The following is a 20,917-nucleotide window of genomic DNA, read 5'->3' as shown; positions in this document are numbered from 1 at the left end:
TTTTACTGTAGTTGCCTTCTTATTGGTTATTTACGACGCACCGGTTCCGGGTCTGGGCGTGACTTGGTCATGTGACCCAATGACGGCGGGCTATGGTAAAATGGCGCCTTCCAAATTGTGATGGTGTTGACGGTGAGTGTGTGTAGCCGCACTGTATTGAGTCGTGCGCGGTACATGTCTATATGCTTTTATGTAATCGGGCTGAACTGGTATCGGCCGATTTGGTCGCGCGTTGCAACTTTTTGCAATTGTATTTGGACCTCCTCCTTTATAGCGCAGGCTGGTTTTCTCTGTATAAAGACAAGTTATTTGGCCTCTAATTAGGTTCATACATGTTGGGGGTTGTAGTTTTACGTAGTTACCTGCCCCAAAATAAGATTTTGCAGTGTGAATACAACCTAAAACTGGATCTGTATAAATGTACTAAGGATAGTAGTGGTACCTGCGGCTATCCAATGGTTTATATCACGAGAAAATCACAATTTTTAAGATCTATGCTTTCTGTCTTCAGGTTGCTAGAAACCCCAATTTATCTCAAACTTCTCACAGCTGATGGTTTGTCATAATGGCCCCTATTAATGTGTCTGAGCCAGCCATCTAGTCTAACATCTGGATGAACAGGTTGGTGAATGACTGGCTGTATGATGAGCTCACAGGCTGACACTTGTCTCCCGCACGTGTGTTATATGGTACATGATGATTATTATGGTGCAGGACATTGTGGAATAGTCATGTAGTTATTATAAGTGCGATTCATCATAAGAGGAATGAGGAGCTGCAGGTTATGGACACATGATGGGGATCAGTAAGCATTATACATCATATGTCAGTACTGAGAGATGACAATTGTAAGCACCCCCATACACACAGTAGATGGGTAGCCCCAGCACACACAAAAAACCCTGGATTTTCACCTACCCGTGCTCCCTGTAGCCATGTCATCGCTCCTCTGCCCTTCTCTGTGACCCAAGCGCTGTCACCTAAGCAATGATGGCAACAACGCCTGGGTCGCACAAAGGTAATTGCCTTGATAATGCCTGATAAATTGGGAAGGTGAAATCTTGACTGTCTGACCACTGGTGAATTAAAAGACACAATACTTGATGAAGTGCTGCTTCATTGTATTTAATTGATCTGGATGACATGACAATTTGGTCAAACCTTCAAAAGGGCTGCACCCACTGCAAATGCTCCGAATTATTCATCATATTTTTGTGGGTCACACAAAGGATGCAGGCAGTGGTAACATTGCTGCCTTCGTCCAATGATCTGCACTGTGTGTGTCTTAGATGCATACAGCGCCGATGGCTTAAGATTTGTCTGTGAGCCATATGCAGCCATCAAAAGAGCCACATCTGGCTCCCAAGTCATAGATACCCTATCCCGGCCCTAGATTTACACCCTATCTCTACTACACAAATGAATAGCGGTATCATTCTAAATGAGAGGAGCTATGAGCAGTATTAAGATTATACCACTAAAACAGCTATCTATGTATTTGTGAACATCGCCTATTCCTATCATTACACTTATTGTATTGTTATATTTTTCTTTTCTTTAGTAGAATCCCTGGAACTTGTATCACATGTAAACTGTGAAGATTCCAGATCTGAAAATGCCAGAAATTAAAGTTACTCCACTTGGTAAGAATACTGGGCAGTGAGACTTTGTTTCTTAATATATTTTTATAGAAGATCTAATCGAAAGCCTCACACCACCTATTTAACTAAAAATATAATGTTCTGACAGCATAAAGTCACCACTAGGGGGGTGTTAGAGGCTTACTGCATAATGTTGTACATTGCACTCAGTAATAAAGAAGCAGTGGTCATGTGTCTTCATTAGATATTGTAATTATTGAAGAAGTGTAAGCTCTTGCGAGCAGGACCCCTATTCCTATTAATGGTGCTGTATAAATAAAGATTTATTAATAACTATATTTACTGAGCATTACAGAATATGGCCTCTGGATGGAGACATGTTAGGGAAATTCTTCTTCCTATCTGCATGATATTTTGTAATACGTTGATGCTCAGGTTTTTGTGGCTGTGTTTGTATTACTGGAGCAGTTTCCACTTAGAAGAGGACAACCTTGTGAGCACATGTAGAATTAGGGCTTTTACACGTGGCTATAACTACTGCAACCCTTTTTCCCTCGGCTTCCATAGGGCGGTTTTGTGCAATCTGACATATTTAATCCTAGTAGCATTTGTGTACCCAACTTCTTAAAAGGAAATCTACTATCAAAATCCATCATGATAAACCAAGGGCACTTACTCATAGATCCAGGCACAGTGACTGCGTTATTATTCTTATATTTGTTATCCATCTTCTTCCTTCAAAAATCAACTTTTCAAATTATGATTATGAGCCAGAAGGGCACTGGGGGATAAACAGAGCCTCCCTTGCTGCAACGTCACAGGCTATTACACTGTCCCCCCTGCCCACTCAGCACTTCCCCCTACCTCTGTCTGAAGTAATCTCACTGTAGCAGAACACATTTTAGCAGACAGTGGGAGGGGAAAGTGCTCCTTGAACAGTGTAAGCTACAATACAAAGAGGCTCTTGTAATGTCCCCCAGGGTCCTTCTGGCTAATTAGTATAATTGGTAGAAGTTAATTTTATCAGGCAGGAGGCCATGTATAACAAATATAAGATTACCACAGTCACAGTGCCTGGATCTATAAGTGAGTACCCCTGCCTGGTTTATCGTGGTAGATTTCCTTTAAACTAAATTTATTTGGAATTACGGTAAATAAAAAGGCAGGCAAAAAACTCAATTTGTGCAAATAATGGAAGAAAAGGATGCAAACTGAGAGTTTGCACCTTTTTCTATGCCAAATGATGATACATGTCCACCATTGGGTTCAGCAGATACATATCCAATAAGTATATTGAACTTTTTAGAAACTAGGGTTTACAATGCATAACACGGAACGGGGAGAAGGTGGATTTGTAACCTGTCATTAGCAAAGGACTTTAACTTCTTTTGTTAATCTTAATCCTAATTGTAAGGATAACATGCCCTACATATTCATAATCCCTATTGATGTACATAACGGCAAAGGAAAGGTAACCCTCGCCAATTGCAAAAATATGAGTTTACCAAGAGTTTACCAAAGAAGTATTCCAGAAATGAGCATAATTCATATTCAAATGGGCCATTGAGATATTAGCTATTTTGTAATTAGTCATTTAACCCCTTACTGACAAGTGACTCTCACATGCTGAGCCCTTGGCAGCAAACACCCACTGGTAACTTGGTGCAAGTGTTAACCCGTGATCGCTGCCTGCAAAGCTGCCAGCAGCGCAAAAAAAAACAGTGGCCGTGATGTTTATATTCCTGGAATACCCCTTTAAGAGAATATCAGGGCTTGATCTCCAGCAGAGTGGAAGTTATAATTTCACATCATAGAGCGGGGCAACTTTTAAGACTGGTGTATTGAGGAATTTCTGTTATGAATAATTATCTAGGGATGTCCTGAAATAACAAAAGAGCATAGCCATGCCTCTTTCCACCCATCCAGTGCTACATGACACCTCTCCCTGCCCCTGGTCACTGCACACAGTGGTTTCAGCATATTGTTTTCACATTGTATGAGATAGAAATGTACTGTCGCTCATGGGGACATTTCACCCACTTCTTATCGTAGTCTTTATTCTAACTGTACACGTAATATATCTACTTTCTCATCCTGACCCTGCTTTCCAGGTGCCGGCCAGGATGTCGGGCGCAGCTGTATATTGGTTTCTATAGGAGGAAAGAATGTGATGCTGGACTGTGGGATGCACATGGGATACAATGATGATGTGAGCCTTGCAGTACAGGATGGATGGGGTAGTATATTTATCATGCTTGTACTTATGGTTTCATCTTTTGTTTTTGTGTCACAGCGACGGTTTCCAGACTTCTCATACATTACACAGAATGGACGGCTCACAGAGTTTTTGGATTGTGTTATTATCAGGTAACAATACCGAGATGCTGGGCACAATACAGTTGCATAGTGAAGTGGTTCTCTTTAGCAACCAGTAAGGACTAATACATAAGACTTTTGCTGGTCACTACTACGATTCCAAACTTATTTGTAGCAGTTTTGCTTTATCTACGTCTTTTGGCTGCAGAGATTTTGTATAATGGCTGTGTTGCAGTTGGTGGCCACCAGACTCAATTGTTATCAGTGCTTGATGTATTGGACTCTGTGGAACTAATGTTAATTTCTCCTTTAGCCACTTTCACTTAGACCATTGTGGAGCATTACCTTACATGAGTGAAATGGTTGGATTTGATGGACCCATTTACATGACGCATCCTACCAAAGCCATCTGCCCAATCCTGCTTGAAGACTACAGGAAGATCACAGTGGACAAGAAAGGGGAAACAAACTTCTTTACGTCCCAAATGATAAAAGATTGCATGAAGAAAGTAGTGGCCGTGAATCTTCATCAGACTGTGCAGGTAGGAGAAACCCTGTGTATACCTATACCTGACAATACACAGAGTGGGGTGTAGTGTAACCTCTAGTCTAGGGTTACATTGCCAGTCCCTATAACTCCTATACTGACTTTTGGTGGACAGGTGAATAGTGGCCAATTCTATAAGCACAAATGCAGTGTAAAGCATGCGGAAGGACATAAGCATTCCATATGATTGATTTATTTTATGAATGCAAACCACATATGGTTAATGAGTTGTTTTATGTTTTTTGTTAGGTTGACGATGAACTGGAAATTAAGGCCTACTATGCAGGGCATGTTTTGGGAGCTGGCATGTTTCAGATAAAAGTTGGCTCAGAATCGGTTGTATATACTGTGAGTATACAGCATCAAGTATATACATACATTACAGCTAAGCCCAGGACTTGTAATGAGTTTACTACTTCTCTGTGACCCAGAAACTCAAATTCTGTCCGTTTAGGATGGATTTAAAGAACATGTACTTGTGGTATAATTATGGTTACTCTGAGACCATTGACCTTTATGGGACATCTGAATTTCCAGGTGCTGTCCTGTAATGATTGATGGCATGACTTCCACCTAATTCACTTATCCATTCATGCTGATCTCCTATTTTGTGATTGGTGGCAGTCCCTGGAGTTGGACCCCCAGCAGTCAGACACTTATCACCTATCCTGTGAGAAGGTGAAAGCTTTGTACACCCGACACTCTTTATAGTCTCTGTGAGGGATGGGGCTTCCTTTTTGCTGTCCATCAGCATAGTTGAGAATAATAGATTTATACTTATTGTATGGACATAACTGGGCCTCACATCTCTTCTGCTACATAAGTGTTGGTCACCTGCGTCTCGAAGAATTTTACATCTTCTAGTACAGTGATTTTCAACCAGTGTTCCGCGACACATGGTCGGGTGTGCAGCGGGGAAAGTTCCCCAAACTATGGTGCCCCCTGTGTTTTGTTTCCCGGCAATGCGCAGCGATGCGCAGTCACGGCTTCTTACAATGTAGGAGACGTGTACAATAACACATGCGCAAGCTTTGAACCTCGCATGACAAAATGACGTCACCGAGGCCGGCGCATCATCCTGAGAGCGGAGAGACTCTCGCAAATGCCCGCCAATAATGCTGACTATATGAGCTTTTGCCTGAGTATATGAACTGTTGGCAGAATACTCAGCATATGAGCTGGGACTTGTAGTACTCCAGCAGTATACTGCATATAACAATGAGAAATGTAAAATGAGAAATACTATAGTCAATACTACAAGTACCAGCTCATATGCTGAGTATATGAGCTGGCACTTATACTATGGCCTAATGGCCATAGTACTTCTCATTGTACCCCTTTATATTGCAGTATATGAGCCACATAATAATCAGCACCATATACTGTGACTCTATACAGTGCACATCACCACAGTATATGATGCTGATAATCATGTGCTCATATACGTGGGACTGTATTTATGAGGTTACATGGGATTAAATATATGAGGGGTTATCCTTTTTTTATTAGAATCTATATTATTAACTATATGTATAATATGACTGTTTTAGTGTCATTTTGTGCTATTTTGGTTGGTGGTGTGCCCCAGGATTTTCTAAGTATAAAAAGTGTGCCGCGGCTCAAAAAAGGTTGAAAATCACTGTTCTAGTACAGGACAGGTCGTCTGCACCAGGGTTTGACTGTTGCATCTTTTTGTTCCTAGGGTGATTACAATATGACTCCAGATCGACATTTGGGGTAAGATGAAATTACATGCTAATAATAATATCTTGTTTGTATTCTCTGTGGAATGATATCTAGTATACATTGATACGTCAGAACAAGTGTGTATTTGAAAAAGGTGATTGTTGTTGAGCAACCATATGTATAAAATGTCCTAAAAAAATTTAACTGTATGATGCATATCGATATGTGCATATTGATAAGATTTACCTTTTGAGCATGATCTGTTTCAGAGCTGCGTGGATTGACAAGTGTCGACCAGATTTGCTCATTACCGAATCCACCTATGCAACTACCATCAGGGATTCTAAGCGTTGTCGTGAGCGAGACTTCCTGAAGAAGGTCCATGAGACAGTAGAAAAGGGTGGAAAGGTTAGTGACTTTTGTTCTTTGTTGGTCACCTGAGGGGTCACTGTAGCCTTTTCCACAGTGTCTTTTTTTAGTAGTCTTCTCTATTGCGTAAGTAGCAGTAGTCATAGAAGTAAATAGAGCGGCTCCATTCATTTGGGGAACAGACCACAATCTCCACAGGGACCCTCACCAATCGGCAAGTTATTATCCATCTAGTGAATAAGGGATAACTTTCTTTACAGTACAACCCCATTAAGCAATACAGGGATATGTCCAGGGGCGTAACAGTCGTGGCCGCAGGGAGTGGTGGGCCATGACGTTCAGAGCTCAATATACTAGTATCTTCCACGGAACCCTGTGGACCAGTTATGCCAACGGATATGTTCCCTTTATTTTGAAGCTTAGTTGGAATACCTAGAACTTTTATAGCATGTCCTATACTTTAAAATTGTGATGCTAAAACTCTCTTTAAAGGGGAATCTGTGTAGAGATGAATGGAATAGTGCCCGTAGTGATTTTAATGTTCTTGCATGTGCACCTCAGCTCACTCTTGTATTTTTGACAGGTGCTCATTCCTGTTTTTGCACTGGGGAGAGCTCAGGAACTCTGCATCTTACTGGAAACATTCTGGTAATGGTTTGTTATGTCTTTGTATCTTCTAACTGCATAACATTTTAGTAACTTAAATATCAATTAGTTTATTCTATTAAAATTAATGTTCTAACACAGGGAGCGGATGAATCTGAAAGCGCCAATATACTTCTCCACGGGTCTAACCGAGAAAGCAAACCATTACTACAAGCTCTTTATTACCTGGACAAACCAGAAGATCAGGAAGACCTTTGTGCAGAGGAACATGTTTGAGTTTAAGCACATCAAGGCCTTTGACAGAGCTTTTGCCGATAACCCTGGTCCAATGGTAAGAGTATAGACTGACGCTTGTGCATGACAGTAACCTATGCAGAGGCACAACTGCTCTGCTACAGCAGTTTCATTGCTTGCTCTGACCTATTCACATCCTAGTTCCTGAAAGTCATGCTTGATGTCTAGGGAGCTGCTTATCCCATCCTGGAAAACTTATCTGCATATTTTCCCATAATCCCCTAGTGTAATTTTTACGGCTATAAGTCTCCACACCTAAATAGGCAGTCGCCGTAAAGAGATCACTTACTTTTTTGACCTTCGTCAAAAACATCTCACTCATCCAAACAGTTCATTCTGCTGTACTGAAGAGGTGCAAGCACATCGATACAGCGCTGTCTACAGTTTGGAATCTGTTCCTTCTGCAACACATATACTGGTTTGGTCTTAATCCCACGTCATATTATTAGGCTTCCTGAAGGTCATGCTTGATGTCAAGGTAACTAAAAGAAGTGTAGTTTCCCTTATCCCATCCTGGAAAACCTATTGGCATATTTCTCCCATTCACTTCCTAATTATTGGGAGCTCTGGTCAGGGTTTTTTATACTCCTTTTTTTATTGTTTAAAGTGGGACTTGTTGGATCGGTCTCAGACTGTGGTGTTAGCTCCTGTGGTATGGAAGTGTGCTGCACTGTGTTTTTATAATTTTCACTTCCTAGTTAGTTGGTGCAATTTCTATAATGATGCCAATAGTTGAAATAAATTCGCCCCAGGATAAATTTTGCACCTCTTTGTGACCCTTTTGTCTAACCTTACAGCAGCTAGTGGAAGGTTTATTTTGCAGCAATATTTTGGCACACAGTGTTGTATCTTCATCTTGTATGCTTCCCTCTAAGTCGTATCCCCTTGTCCACAACGTCATGAAGAAATATCTGTAACACCTTGTGTTACAAGGCATTTATGAAACTTGCGTCGCTTTCTTTGTAATTTACAGGTGGTGTTTGCCACGCCAGGAATGTTACATGCTGGGCAGTCCCTGCAGATTTTCCGAAAGTGGGCTGGCAATGAAAAGAATATGGTAAGATATGTGTCATGTCCAAGGATAAATGGGAATAGTTAATTTTCATGTGAAAATGTGACACAACTTAGAAGACGCTAGGACTACGAAAAAGGTGCAAGAGAGCACTAGGAATGAAAGTGGACAAAACTTAGATTATTTTTACAAACCCAAATCGACACCCAGTATCGCAGGCAACTTGCCTTAGGTTGAAAGCAAGATTGTATGTGAATAGATACGCAAACAAGGATTATTTAAGGATTTATTCACACACAATCTGTTCTGTGATCATGAACAGTGTAACCTTCTGGCATCTGTGTATATGCTGCAGTATCCTGATGCACACCATCAATTATATTAAAGTACATACTCAGAAAGATCCTGTACTGTGCGGTAGATTTTTGCGTTTAATATGCAGGGTCAGTGAATCTTATATGCGTACCAATCTTATGATCCTCTATTGTACTATGCACATTTATCACATTGATTCTCATGCAGGTGATCATGCCCGGTTACTGTGTACAGGGCACAGTGGGACACAAGATCCTAAGTGGACAGCGTAAACTAGAGATGGAGGGGAGACAGACGGTAGGTGTCCAGTCCTTTCCATCTAAAATATCTGTAGGATTAGCCTTTAGGCTTTGATGAGTATTTTTTTTTGTTATCAGCTGGAAGTGAAAATGCAGGTGGAGTATATGTCCTTCAGTGCCCACGCCGATGCCAAGGGTATCATGCAGCTCATCCGCCAGGCAGAGCCCCGCAATGTACTGCTGGTGCATGGAGAGGCCAAAAAGATGGAGTTCCTCAAGCAGAAGATTGAGCAAGAGTTTCGTAAGTAGGACCGTTCCTTAAACCTACTAAATTATAAAAGCTGGTGCACTGCTACATTGGAGTAGATGCCTATAGCAACCTGTTACAATTCACCTTTCATTCACCTACCAATCTTGTTATTTTGGACTTGTTACGTGTATCTAATAAGAATCTACTTATTACTACTTTACCCCAGGTATCCAGTGTTTTATGCCGTTTAATGGAGAGACCGCCACCATCGTCACCAACCCGAACATACCAGTAGATATCTCACTAGGCCTTCTGAAGAAAGAGAGTGCACTGAGTAAGTAAATAGGATTAGACCCCCTGTGTTAGTTTTCTACATTATGTGGGTCTGTTGCAGTTATTTACCCCTTACATTGCGTACTGTATATACAATTCTAGGTCTCGTGCCAGATGCCAAGAAGCCCAGGCTGATGCATGGGACCCTTATCATGAAGGACAATGTAAGTAGAGATAAACATCATGCACAATGCTATAGAAAGATGGTGAGGTGGGGGTATTATTGTAGCAAGAGTTTTAACTGAAGCGACCAAAGCTTCTAGATATACACCAAGATGTTTATAAGCAACTCCATGGTATGAAATACATAAGGTGCACACATTTGTGTCTCCTGTACATTCCCATGACCATGGAATAGGTTCTTATCATATTGGTAAGCGGCTGATGCTCAAAAAATGAAACTGGTATCAATCTGCACCTTACACCATAGAGGCTGAGCACAGTCATTGCAGCTTAAGTACAGTGCTGTCTATTTATAGTTCCATTTTATGTGTATCAGCTACAGAGAACAACTGATTGCTGGACCACAATTAAAATTGAGGAACTTCTTACTCACATATATAGACAGATACCACAGACAGATGTAAAACAGTTAAAAGGCTTGTTCTGCAAATAATTGCTATTGTTTAGGTAATGAAAAGTTGGATAATTTCCCAATATACTTAAACAGTTCCTCATGGTTATCTAGATCTCTGCTTGCTGACATTTTATAAGAAGCTTCATTGATTACGTCAAGTGGCTAGAAATCTGTCCCTGGTCATGTGATGTCACACAGGTGCACACCTCATTATATCCCCTGGTCATGTTACACAGGTGCACACCTCATTATATCCCCTGGTCATGTTACACAGGTGCACACAGATGTGGGTGCGGTCACATGTAATGCCTCAATTCCGTATAGAAACTGAATCAAAGCGCATGGGGGCATGCCACGGCTCGATCTTGTCTTGTATGTGATCGGGCCATGACAAGCCCATGCGCTTTGGTTCCATTTCTAAACTGAATCAGCAGTGCATCCCCTCATCAGAGCTCTGATATAACGAGCTGTGCACCTGTGTGACATCACATGACAAGGGATATATAACCATCCGTGCAACTGTGTGACATCACATGACCGGGGACAGAGTTCTCTCCACAGGAAGTAAACAATGGAGATTTCTTTTGACTGACAGCAAGCAGAGATCTAGAAAACTGTGAGGAGTTGATACAGAAAGCATTTAAATGTTTTTGCTCTCTTGTTGTTGGCAGAGTCTCCGTCTTGTGTCGCCTGAGCAGGCTTTAAAGGAAATCGGTCTGAGTGAGCACCAGCTGAGATTTACCTGCAGAGTGCACATTCAGGACTCGCATAAAGAGCAGGAGACGGTGCTGCGGATATACAACCACCTGAAGAGGTAACTCTTATTGCCTCCTATGCTGTACATGGGGCTAGTAGCTTTCTATCAGGGTCGGTGTGGTTATACTATTTGAGACTGTATCAAACCCTCTTTACACAAAATATAGATGGCGCAGGAACGTGCAAAGAGGAAATGGGAATCTCCACTGCTCTATTATAGCAGCTGCATAGAAATGCAGAAATTACTATATTTTTAGGGAATTACACATTGTGGTCACCTATACAAAATATGGGGGATTTCTGGCACCTGCCTTCTCACAGCCAGAACTAGTACAAAGAACCGAGTCGGATGCTTTGATCTCTGTATAGTGGCTAATAATAGCTCAGCTCCCATTGATCCAGAACAGAGCTGTTTCCTCCTCTATTCTCTGTACCGATAGATCTGATATTTTGTATGCTAAAGATGGGTCATCCACCCAAAAAACTCCTTTAGTGACTAAACTTTAGATTCCTATACAAATGATGGGTCTCTTGCATTTAAAGGATACCATTTGCTAAAATGCATTATGAACCAAACATACCTTGAGACTGCTGTAGCTGCACTACACGGCGGCCTTAATTGTCAGTCTATGTCAGAAGAACTCTTGCTTCCCGACCCCAGTCACAAGCCTCTCACCCAGCCAGACCAGTTTCCTATGCTGTACTGAGGAGACCCAATTGGGTCAAAACAGCGCTGTCTACAGTTGGGAGTCTTTTCCTCCTGGAATAGATATACTGGTTTTAATCCCACATCATGTCATCAAGCATGACCTTCAGGAAGCCTTCTATCAAGGGAGCTGCCTCGCAAGGAAGCTAAAAGAGGTGTGGTTTTCCTTACCCCATCCTGGAAAATTTTGCATATTTTCCCAGAATTCCCTAGTGGAGCATCCATAGGACTCCACACGCCTTCAAGGCAGCCTAAATTGGCAGTATCCGTAAGGAGAACTCTTACTTCTTCTTACCCTATAGATCAGTGATGGCAAACGTTTTAGAGGCTGAGTGCCCAAACTACAACAAAGACCCGCTTATTTATCGCAAAGTGCCAGCACAGAAATTTAATTTGTGATTTATACTCCCTTCTCTGTCACAGCTTTCATTGATACCAGCACCCTGAGGACACCAATAAAGCAGAAAATAGTCCCAGGTAGAGCTGTCACTTTAAAATAGCTCTGTGCACAGAAAATCCTGGGCTGTCTGGGACTGCAGGAAGATACCTGGAGTCATCTCTGGTGATGGCCTGAGTGCCAACAGAAAGAGCTCTGAGTGCCACCTCTGGCACCAGTGCCATAGGTTAGCCATCACTGCTATAGATGCAATGCTTCAGACTTGTCCTGCCCAGCATAAGCTGAAAATACGTCATCACTGTGTTTTCCCTAACAGGCACAAGTAATCAATTGCTGCACAATCCCCCTGCTGCTGTGTATAACTCATCCAGCTCAGGTTGATTAGTCCTGTCTGGACAGTTCAGGCAGCTCCTATGTATGTGGAAGTAATGTTTAATAGTTCTTTTTCTGAGAAAAACCACTCAGTTCAGGGATTAAACAAGATACGTTTTTACATCAGTGTAGTTACAGCATTCTAAAGGTATGTTTGGTTCACAATGCATAAAAACAAATGGTAGATTTCCTTTAACACAAAGTATTTTTGTATTTTTCATGCAGTGTTCTCAAGGATCGCTCAGTCCAGCACCTCCCTGATGGCTCCATCATGGTAGAATCCATCCTTCTTCAGGTCTCTACCAATTCTGAAGACCCAGGCACTAAAGATCTTCTTATATCCTGGACATATCAGGTGAGTTTGTTTTGTTGGACTATATGCAATTGACAGAATAGGGAATTGCAATCTGATCAGTGAGGTCCAACTGCTGATACCCTGAACATTTCTCCTGAATGATGCTGCTGCAGGTCAAGCATGCATCCTGCCGCTCTAGTACATTTCTGTTGTAGTTCCCAAGATGGTGGAGCGCTTTTTAGGAAGCTCTTCTTAAGGGACATTGAGGGGAGAGCCTGGACACATGCTCTACCTGCCGATCCATCAGACATCCGGTTCTCATTTTTGGTTGGGATCCCAGTGGTGAACACCCCTATGATAAGATGAATGCACCTAGTTACAGGCCCATTATCTTACTACTCAGATATTCTAATTTCTTACAAATAGATAATATACGAAACACTCGTGCTGATTAACTCTTCCTGGCCACGTTATTATGCTAATGAGCCTGAAGGTCTCCTGGGGGTGTTCACAGGATGTTACACGGTCTCCCTGCTTGCTGTAATCGCACAGTGGGAGAGGGAAGTGCTCTGCACAGTGTGACAGCCTATGAAGCTACAACTCTGAGGGGCTATGGTAACTTGCACAATTTTAAAGGTTGATATTAGAAGGAAGGAGGCCATGGATGACAACTATAATTAGATTACCACAGTCACAGGGCAGTGATTGTGATGGTAGATTTCCTTTTAAACATAATCTATTTGCTTCTTCAATTGCTTTTAATCAGTTCAGGTGTTTTTTTTTCTATTTGTATAGTTTATTATTATTATTTTTTTTTTTTGGGGGGGGTTGACAATTGGGTAACTCATTATTTACACCAGGGAGGATAAAAGTTACTTATTCCTTCATGTGTGTGAAATTGTGGTTTTCTCTTAGCACTTGTTTTCTTTTCTGTCTTTTGTATTCTGATTCCTGTTCTGAGCACTACAGCCTTGCAGCGCTGGGGTCCTGGGTGCGCTATATAAATAAAGGAATTATTATTTATAAACTAATTTGCATATATGGGTATGGATCTTTATTAGATCATTACGCCCTTCCTAGCTTGAACATTATTGGTAACATATGCATAGATGCTGAAGTATGATTTGGCTCCACGCATGTTTCCACGATGACACAAGAGCTGACATCCGAACAGGAAACGACAGATACTTTTAATACTCCCTAAATCGTTTATTATACATTTCTTCTGACACCTCTCCTTTAATATCCCCCTCTCTTTTTATATACAAGGCACCTTCTAGCTTGTCCCAATAGGGTTCATTGAATAAAATCATTGGCTCGATGGAAAAAGTTATGGTTCTTGCATTTTACATAAATTAAAAAGTAAAAAAAAAAACCCTAGTGCTTATGGCCCCACATTTCTTAATGGTCCTGAAAGGTTTATTTAAAAGGACCACGTCTTGTGAAGAAACACGTTCCATATTTATGGTGTTAGATGCAGCAGAAACCACAATTTCCGTGGTACATTCAGCTCTGCTACATGGACGCTTCTATTTTCATACTTGAAATGTTTTTTTGTTTCTTGTAGGATGAAGAGCTGGGGAGTTTCCTGACATCTGTACTCAAGAAGGGTTTACCACAAGTCACCAGCTAGATCATGGCCTGCACTGGCAGAGATTGACTGAACTCATGAATTTCGTTACATACCCACTTCCCCTTGTGTGTCTGCTAACTGGTCACCGGAGGTTTCCAATCAGAGCTGTAGAGACGGAAAGAGCGGATCTCTGTACAGCATTTAGGTGTCTGTTCAGCTTTGGACACAGTTTTATACGTAAAAGTAGAAGAACGTTGCAAATACAATGATCATACAATCCTTATCTCACATCATGCACTGCTGGATCAGTGTCTGCACAGAAAAGGTTATGGTAATTTCCATTCTAGTCTTGTAATTGGGGACCAAAACTCAGGATTGGCTTTAGATCGATTATGGCTTCGTGTTATTGGCAAATGAGGTTTTCCGTTTGGTAGACCCCATGTGGCTAGAAAGAAGACTTACACACTGCAACTTATGACCACCCCTGGTTTCTGTTTCCTTTGCTGTGGTCATGTGTCAAATAAAACGCCTCATCTCTGTGGCAGAGATGTGCCCTCCATGTAAAGGTTACTACAATGTTTATATCTGGTGGTATGTAGGTCATGTTAAGAGGATTCCTTTATAGGAAGTTGTGAAGGAACCTGCGACGTTCCACACCCCTGAAGGGTACGCAAGGTCACTTAGTTATCCTTTTATAGACACACCCAGCATGTACGGGTTCTGAGAGGCGCAAGAAGGGATTTACAGTTGTCCACACAACTTCCGGATATAGCACAACAATAAATCACAGCCCTGAATAGTTATAAGTTCCCTCTCACTAGCCTCAGTGAGACAGAGTCTTATCAGCCCTATGAAGCCGCCACCAGTTCTCCTTCAATATAAGCCCGGTCCGTAACGTGATTATATAGGGTGAGGAACCAACCCAGTAGCATGTATATAAGCGAAACTCTGGCATGGGGATTTGTGGATTGAGATAAAAGAGCAACACAGGTTAAATTTAATATTTAATTGCCTTAAGGGCACACTAGACAAAACAATATATACAATAGAGATATATACAGTTGCGAAGAGTACAAAATACAAGGTAGCCTTACAAGTAACAGCAGTACAGTAAGTTGGTTACCTTTGTGTGTGGTGGGCCTATTGGAACCAGATAGTCCACACCTTAAGATCCTTCTCTGCTGTATTCATATCTTTGGAACCGAGTATTCTAGAATCCCGGAAATTGGATTATTATTATTATCTCTTGAAAATAACATATCCGAAAATGTATTTGTTCTTCTGGTGAGATGGACTATAACTTCATAACTGTCCCTATTCAACTTAGTGGTTTTATGGCTCATGAGGGAGATTTGGTTACAGTTGTCGTTTGAAGCAAGGATACATGCTGTATGAACGTAAACAACCAAGCTCAATTAGGCTAAGGCTGTGGGAAGGTGGTGAATTTGCGTACTAGAAGGCCTCCCCTCCCCCTGTCATATTTATCACAGAAGTGTTAACCCTTTGGGCTAAAACACATAGCTGTGCTTGGTCTCTGAATTACGGACCAAGTCAGATTTATGTAGTTCACACAGTACATATGATGCAAGGAGTCCCTTCATTGCAGAACAGGAGCACCGTGCTGTAATCATGATCCCAGTAGAGTGTTGTTGGGAAGCAGGGACTCCTTGCATCATATATCACTTTAAGGCTTGGAGTCCCCATCAGTATATTGGTCTATAAAATCTGTCTATAGAATGCCTCCCATACCTATAAGTGTGTAGTTTAGGGACCTATTGCAGGAGAAAAATCCTATATTTGTGGTCAAAGATGAAGCAATGTCTCTATTCATCTTTTTATGGATCTGCAAATTAATAAGCAAGGGCATTGACAGGGTTAGACTTCAAACAATGCCTGAGCTATACAATGCTGCCACTTGTCAATTAAAACTTTGCAGAAATTTCTATAGTTTTTTTCTTCTGAGACTAAAGAACCGGTGACAATAGTAAACTTTGTAATATTTTTTTTAAGGAAAACCGCTTCTCTGCTTCTTTTTCTCCTGTAGTGAGCAGTGGATATGAAAACCTATACACCCCATATTCCCTGAGGATGGCGGTTATCTGGCAGAAAATGTTGGGGGCAATTGGCACTTATGTTAGAGCAAATTCTCTCTTACATTCGTAAATGGGTGTTAAAATCTGCAGATCATACACCCTAAGGCCTGTTGCCCACAAGCAAGTTTGATGCACCAAATTTGCATCATGTGCCGGCTGGAACATCTGGCCCGAACGCTCAGTAACCAGAACTGAACTGAAATGCTGAGTTCTGTTCAGGTTTCTGAGTGTTTGGCAGGACAGTCCTGCCCACACATGATGCAAGGTCGACGCATGAAACTCGCTCGTGAGCAATAGGCCTAATAAAAACATAAGCTTTATATCAAGTTGATGACTGGGGTTCGAGCCTTAGTGCACTGGATTTTTATTGAACTGTAGTCACAATTACAGTTTATTGCTCCTATTCTCCATAAATGACTATGATGTATGGAGTCCCAGCTTTGGAATGTGCCACTGGCCCTAGATGTATTCATTTGCTTGCCATACAAGCTAGAAAAGCTGGAGTTGGTAGTCGGCGGCTTAGTCACAGTCAAAAGCATGCTGTGACTAGGTCCACTTTGTTACTCCCAAGATATTAGGATTTGTATGAATTACAAAAGGGTCAGGGAGTGGGGGCAGCCTTGCTGGACCCATGGTATATATGGATGGGGTACAGGGAGTTCGGTGGGAGTTTCAGATATGTCACTGGGTTACAGTATAAGGCTGTATTCACACTGCCATATGGGAACGTATATACGGCCTATATATGTCCCCCATAGACGGCAATGGGCACACGGCGCCCTACGGGAGCGTTATGGTGCAGCACTGTTCTGTTCCCCGTGAAAATATAGGACATGTCCAATCTTTTCTTGGCATACGGCGCCGTGCGCCATGTTCCTCTATGGAGAGGGGCAGGGGCGAGCAGCGCTCATCTCCTTCTCTCCTTGGCGCCGACGTGTGCCCACGCTACTACGGTATGGCGGACATACGTCAATGTGAATGCAGCCGAAGGTCCTGAAAAGCTTATCACACCACTGTTATACTAAAATGCCACAACTAGGTAATCAAAATGATTCTTTTAAGACATTGCTATGTCCCATTGTCCAATCACAATGCCTCTTATCACATCACATGTTTTCGTATATCAAAATTATATTGCCTATTTTGTGACATAACAAGGCCCATTTATGACATCACATGCCTTATTATGAAACCAGAATGCCCCATTGTGACATAAAAATTCCCCTTTATGAGACTGTTATGGCAACCTAATATTAATGAACATATGGAGCATGGATGAAAAAGCCTTTGCAGGTCCAGAATAAGGGCAAATGATTGTTTTGCCAGTATCTACCACCATCCTGTCATACTAAGGACACTGTTCATAACATGTAGGTCAATGGGTAATAACTTTACACCCACATAAGGCACAGCATTTATGGCATATAACCTTCATCACAGCATTGGCACTGCGCCATCTAATCCCCCTGATCTGGACTAGTAGAGCGCAGGGTGCAGAAGACTAAAAATGCTCCTAAGACAAATGCCTTGCGACTCCATGAGCCAGTCCAGGATACTGATCCGAGATCACCAAGGAACAAGAGGATAAAGTGGGGTCTGTGCAGACTACATCTTGAGTCTAGGAAATGAGACTATCTCCAATATACTGTACAAGTCATCATCCATATGGAGATGTGACCCAAGAGTAACAGTGGAGGTAATGACTGGTGGTCATCATCTAAGGACGCATATGGACCAAATGAGGAAATATGCCACTTGTTATCAAAAGGGAAGCTGTTGTCTAGCAGGGTCTGGATGTTGGGATACAATGACTTGGCAGATGGTTGTTGTCGTCCTTGGTGATGCCAGGAAGTGACCACATCCTGCATGTATGGTGTTTATATAGTCGTGTACTTACATGAGGGGTGTTATGTCTTCACAGTGTGTACACTGCTCCTGTCTTACCTTTCATCTTTCCTGCAGTCCAGAGATCTTGTACAAGGATTTGTTGAAGCTGTATCTGAAGCCCAACTGAATTATAAGGCTCCTACTCCCTTTCCTAACATACTCTGTGCTGCTGGTTTCATCCTCTGGCGCACAGTTCAGCTGCTGTTCCATATGTGCTGGCACTAGCTCACGGACGCCATAGAGGTCTATTGTACACGGTCACGGTGGGTTTTGGCGGTGCAGCCACTCAGCTTCCATCTAATTTCCATCTAATCGTCTACTCTACTTACCTGGGGAACGTGCTATCAGACGACAACAGCAGCCCCCGGGCCTATCTGTTATTAGACTGATGCTGTTGGGATCTCATGAGGTGACGGCTATCTGTCAATGTTACCAGTCTGCCGCCATATTGGTCAGGCAGATGCCCATTACAGCAGATTCATCAATCAGTTTACAACAGAGGTATGCAAATGCTGCACCTTTTTGGCAGATTTCTGGCGTAAATTGAGCCAACTAATAAAAGGTAGACTAAGACAGTCACCATATTGGACACTTTCCTAAATGTGGCGCACCATAAGACTGTCTAATCCATAATGTCCAGTCTTAGGTTTATCTACATGACAACAGATTTAAGTGTCTAATTTGTTGTGAAATCATTAACCTACGGAAAGATTAGAGAAATGGAGAGTTTCCTTTTGTAAAGTGTTTGTGCTATTGAGAGGCGGTTTAGAAGATTCTCGTTTCCTGTGTAGGTTGACGCGTTCCATCTATGGAGACAGAGCCCCATCACTTATAAATACTCTGCGTGACTCAAATACAGGAAACTTCACTTTCCTGCAAATGTGAGTATACAGAATAAAGTCTAATTATGGAACAAAATAGGTCTTTGTAGGCGGCTACCAAACCACAGCCAGATAGAAGGTGCCCTTATACATCCTAAAAGAAAACAGGAACAAATGGAGCAAACCTATAGGTGTCTCTCCTCTGTAAATCTGAGTAAATCTGGCAAAGTCATAAAATATGTAGAACTGGTTAATTTGACTAAATATTTATATTTGCCATGCTGCCATACATTGTTATTGCCTTTATGTAAATAAAGTTTATTTAAAGAAAAAGACGCAATGTGACCCTAAATCTTATGTGGCATTTAAAATGCAAATTTGTGACATTTTATGAAAGAAAAAGACACAAGAATGCACTATAGGGATAGACAGTGTTGTCTATAACAACTGTATTCTTGATTGCCCATTTGGTTTCCAGAGAAAAGTGCCTGGACAACAGGAGGAACTTCAATATGTTATAATCCTCACATGCTTGACCTCTAGCAGAGGAAATTAAGGGACTTCAGAGAACCAACTTCTATTGGGTCTATAGACTGTGCTGCAGGTCTATTACCCACCTCCCGCTCTCCCAAGAGCCCAGGGGAACATACCTTTATAGGTGCAATCCTACTATTCTACTAAATCTGTGCACAACCCGTGAAAAGACTAGAAAGACCTTTTGAGCTTTGGTGGAAGTTGTAGAACTACAGTGGGTACGGAAAGTATTCAGACTCCTTTAAATTTTTCACTCTTTTTTTCATTGCAGCCAATGAAATTAATTTTTGGCCATTAATGTACACCCTGCCCCCATCTACACGGAAGAAAAACAAATGTAGGTATTTTTGCTCACTTAGTAAACAAGAAAAACTGAAATATCACATGGTGATAAGTATTCAGCCCCTTTTCTCAGTATTGAGTAGAAGCAGCTTTTGTGCTAGTACAGCCCGGAGTCATCTCGGGAATGATGTAAAAAGTCTTTCACACCTGGGTTTGGGGATCCCCTGCCTCTTCCTTGCTCTCCAGTTCCCTCAAGTTGGATGATGAACATTTGGTGGAAGCCATTTACAAGGTACTTAATTGGGTTTAGCTCCGGGCTCTGTCTGGACCAGTCAGGAATAGTCACAGAGATGTTCTGAAGCCTCTGCTTTGTTATTGTGGCTGTGTGCTTAGGGTCATTGTCTTGTTGGAAGGAGAACCTTCGGCCCAGAGCACTCTGGAAGAAGTTTTTATCCAGGATATCTCTGTACTTGGCCACATTCAGGAACAGGAGGAAGGGGCGTAACTGAAGAAGTAACAAGTACATTGGGGGGAAGCAGCGTGGGGAGGTAATATATGGACACGGGCAGGTTTTTTTTTTTTTTAATTTGAACTAGACACATGACGGAGTGGTTTCCCCAGGGTGGGTGGGTGGCGGACCGCTCATCAATAGCCACTCCCATAGGACAAGTGACTGAAGAAGCACCTAAGAAAACTTTAAACTAACTTATCTTTTTCTGAAATACCCAGTTTTACTATAAAAACGCCTTTTCTCTTTGTTGGCATTATGAATCTTTTCAGTACTTTATAAAAGTATAATGGACATTACCAGCAGCGTCCAGCTGGGGAGGAGGGGGGTTTGGTCAATGGCCAAGGCTCGCGAAATCGAGGAGACAGAAACTCGAGCCGTTGAAGCTGCTCACCCATGACTCGCTGGATGGGAGGGAGCCAGTTAATATCTTATATACTATTCTAAAGTATTGAAATGATTCAGAATGCCGACAAAGACTATTGAAACATGTCACCAGCTAAAAATTGCATCCCTGGTTACAGGTTCCTTTAAGTATTTTTTGTGAA

General features: G+C 41.8%; 1 protein-coding gene across 4 annotated transcripts; it reads left to right on the top strand.

Moving 5' to 3' along the window:
- The first annotated feature begins 16 nt into the window (after nt 1-16).
- INTS11 (integrator complex subunit 11) lies at nt 17-19,340 on the top strand. 4 transcript variants are annotated; one of them, XM_072156023.1, is made up of 19 exons: nt 41-132; nt 512-621; nt 1,565-1,643; nt 3,713-3,810; nt 3,895-3,968; nt 4,231-4,459; nt 4,714-4,812; nt 6,167-6,201; nt 6,420-6,558; nt 7,103-7,167; nt 7,267-7,456; nt 8,393-8,476; nt 8,954-9,043; nt 9,124-9,286; nt 9,462-9,569; nt 9,671-9,732; nt 10,817-10,959; nt 12,602-12,731; nt 14,239-19,340. In XM_072156023.1, the coding sequence occupies exons 3-19, from the start codon at nt 1,616-1,618 to the stop codon at nt 14,302-14,304; spliced, it is 1,803 nt and encodes a 600-aa protein (XP_072012124.1). In that variant the 5' UTR covers nt 41-132; nt 512-621; nt 1,565-1,615; the 3' UTR covers nt 14,305-19,340. The 4 variants fall into 4 exon arrangements, with proteins under 4 accessions (XP_072012121.1, XP_072012123.1, XP_072012124.1 ...); XM_072156021.1 differs by having other exon boundaries at nt 1,562-1,643; XM_072156020.1 differs by lacking the exon at nt 512-621 and having other exon boundaries at nt 17-132; nt 1,562-1,643.
- Nucleotides 19,341-20,917: the final 1,577 nt, after the last annotated feature.

Source organism: Engystomops pustulosus, chromosome 6 (assembly GCF_040894005.1).
Source record: "Engystomops pustulosus chromosome 6, aEngPut4.maternal, whole genome shotgun sequence".
Taxonomy (NCBI): Eukaryota; Metazoa; Chordata; class Amphibia; order Anura; family Leptodactylidae; genus Engystomops; species Engystomops pustulosus.
The sequence above is the reverse complement of the archived record's forward strand: the minus strand, read 5'-3'. Positions and strand labels throughout refer to the sequence as shown.

Bases quoted from the DNA above. Each gene is read 5' to 3' on its own strand.
- INTS11 (XM_072156020.1), top strand. From the start codon at position 1,616: ATGCCAGAAATTAAAGTTACTCCACTTG. The intron at 9,287-9,461 runs GTAAGTAGGACC...ACTTTACCCCAG, and splicing joins GAAGATTGAGCAAGAGTTTC to GTATCCAGTGTTTTATGCCG. The intron at 9,733-10,816 runs GTAAGTAGAGAT...TGTTGTTGGCAG, and splicing joins CCCTTATCATGAAGGACAAT to AGTCTCCGTCTTGTGTCGCC.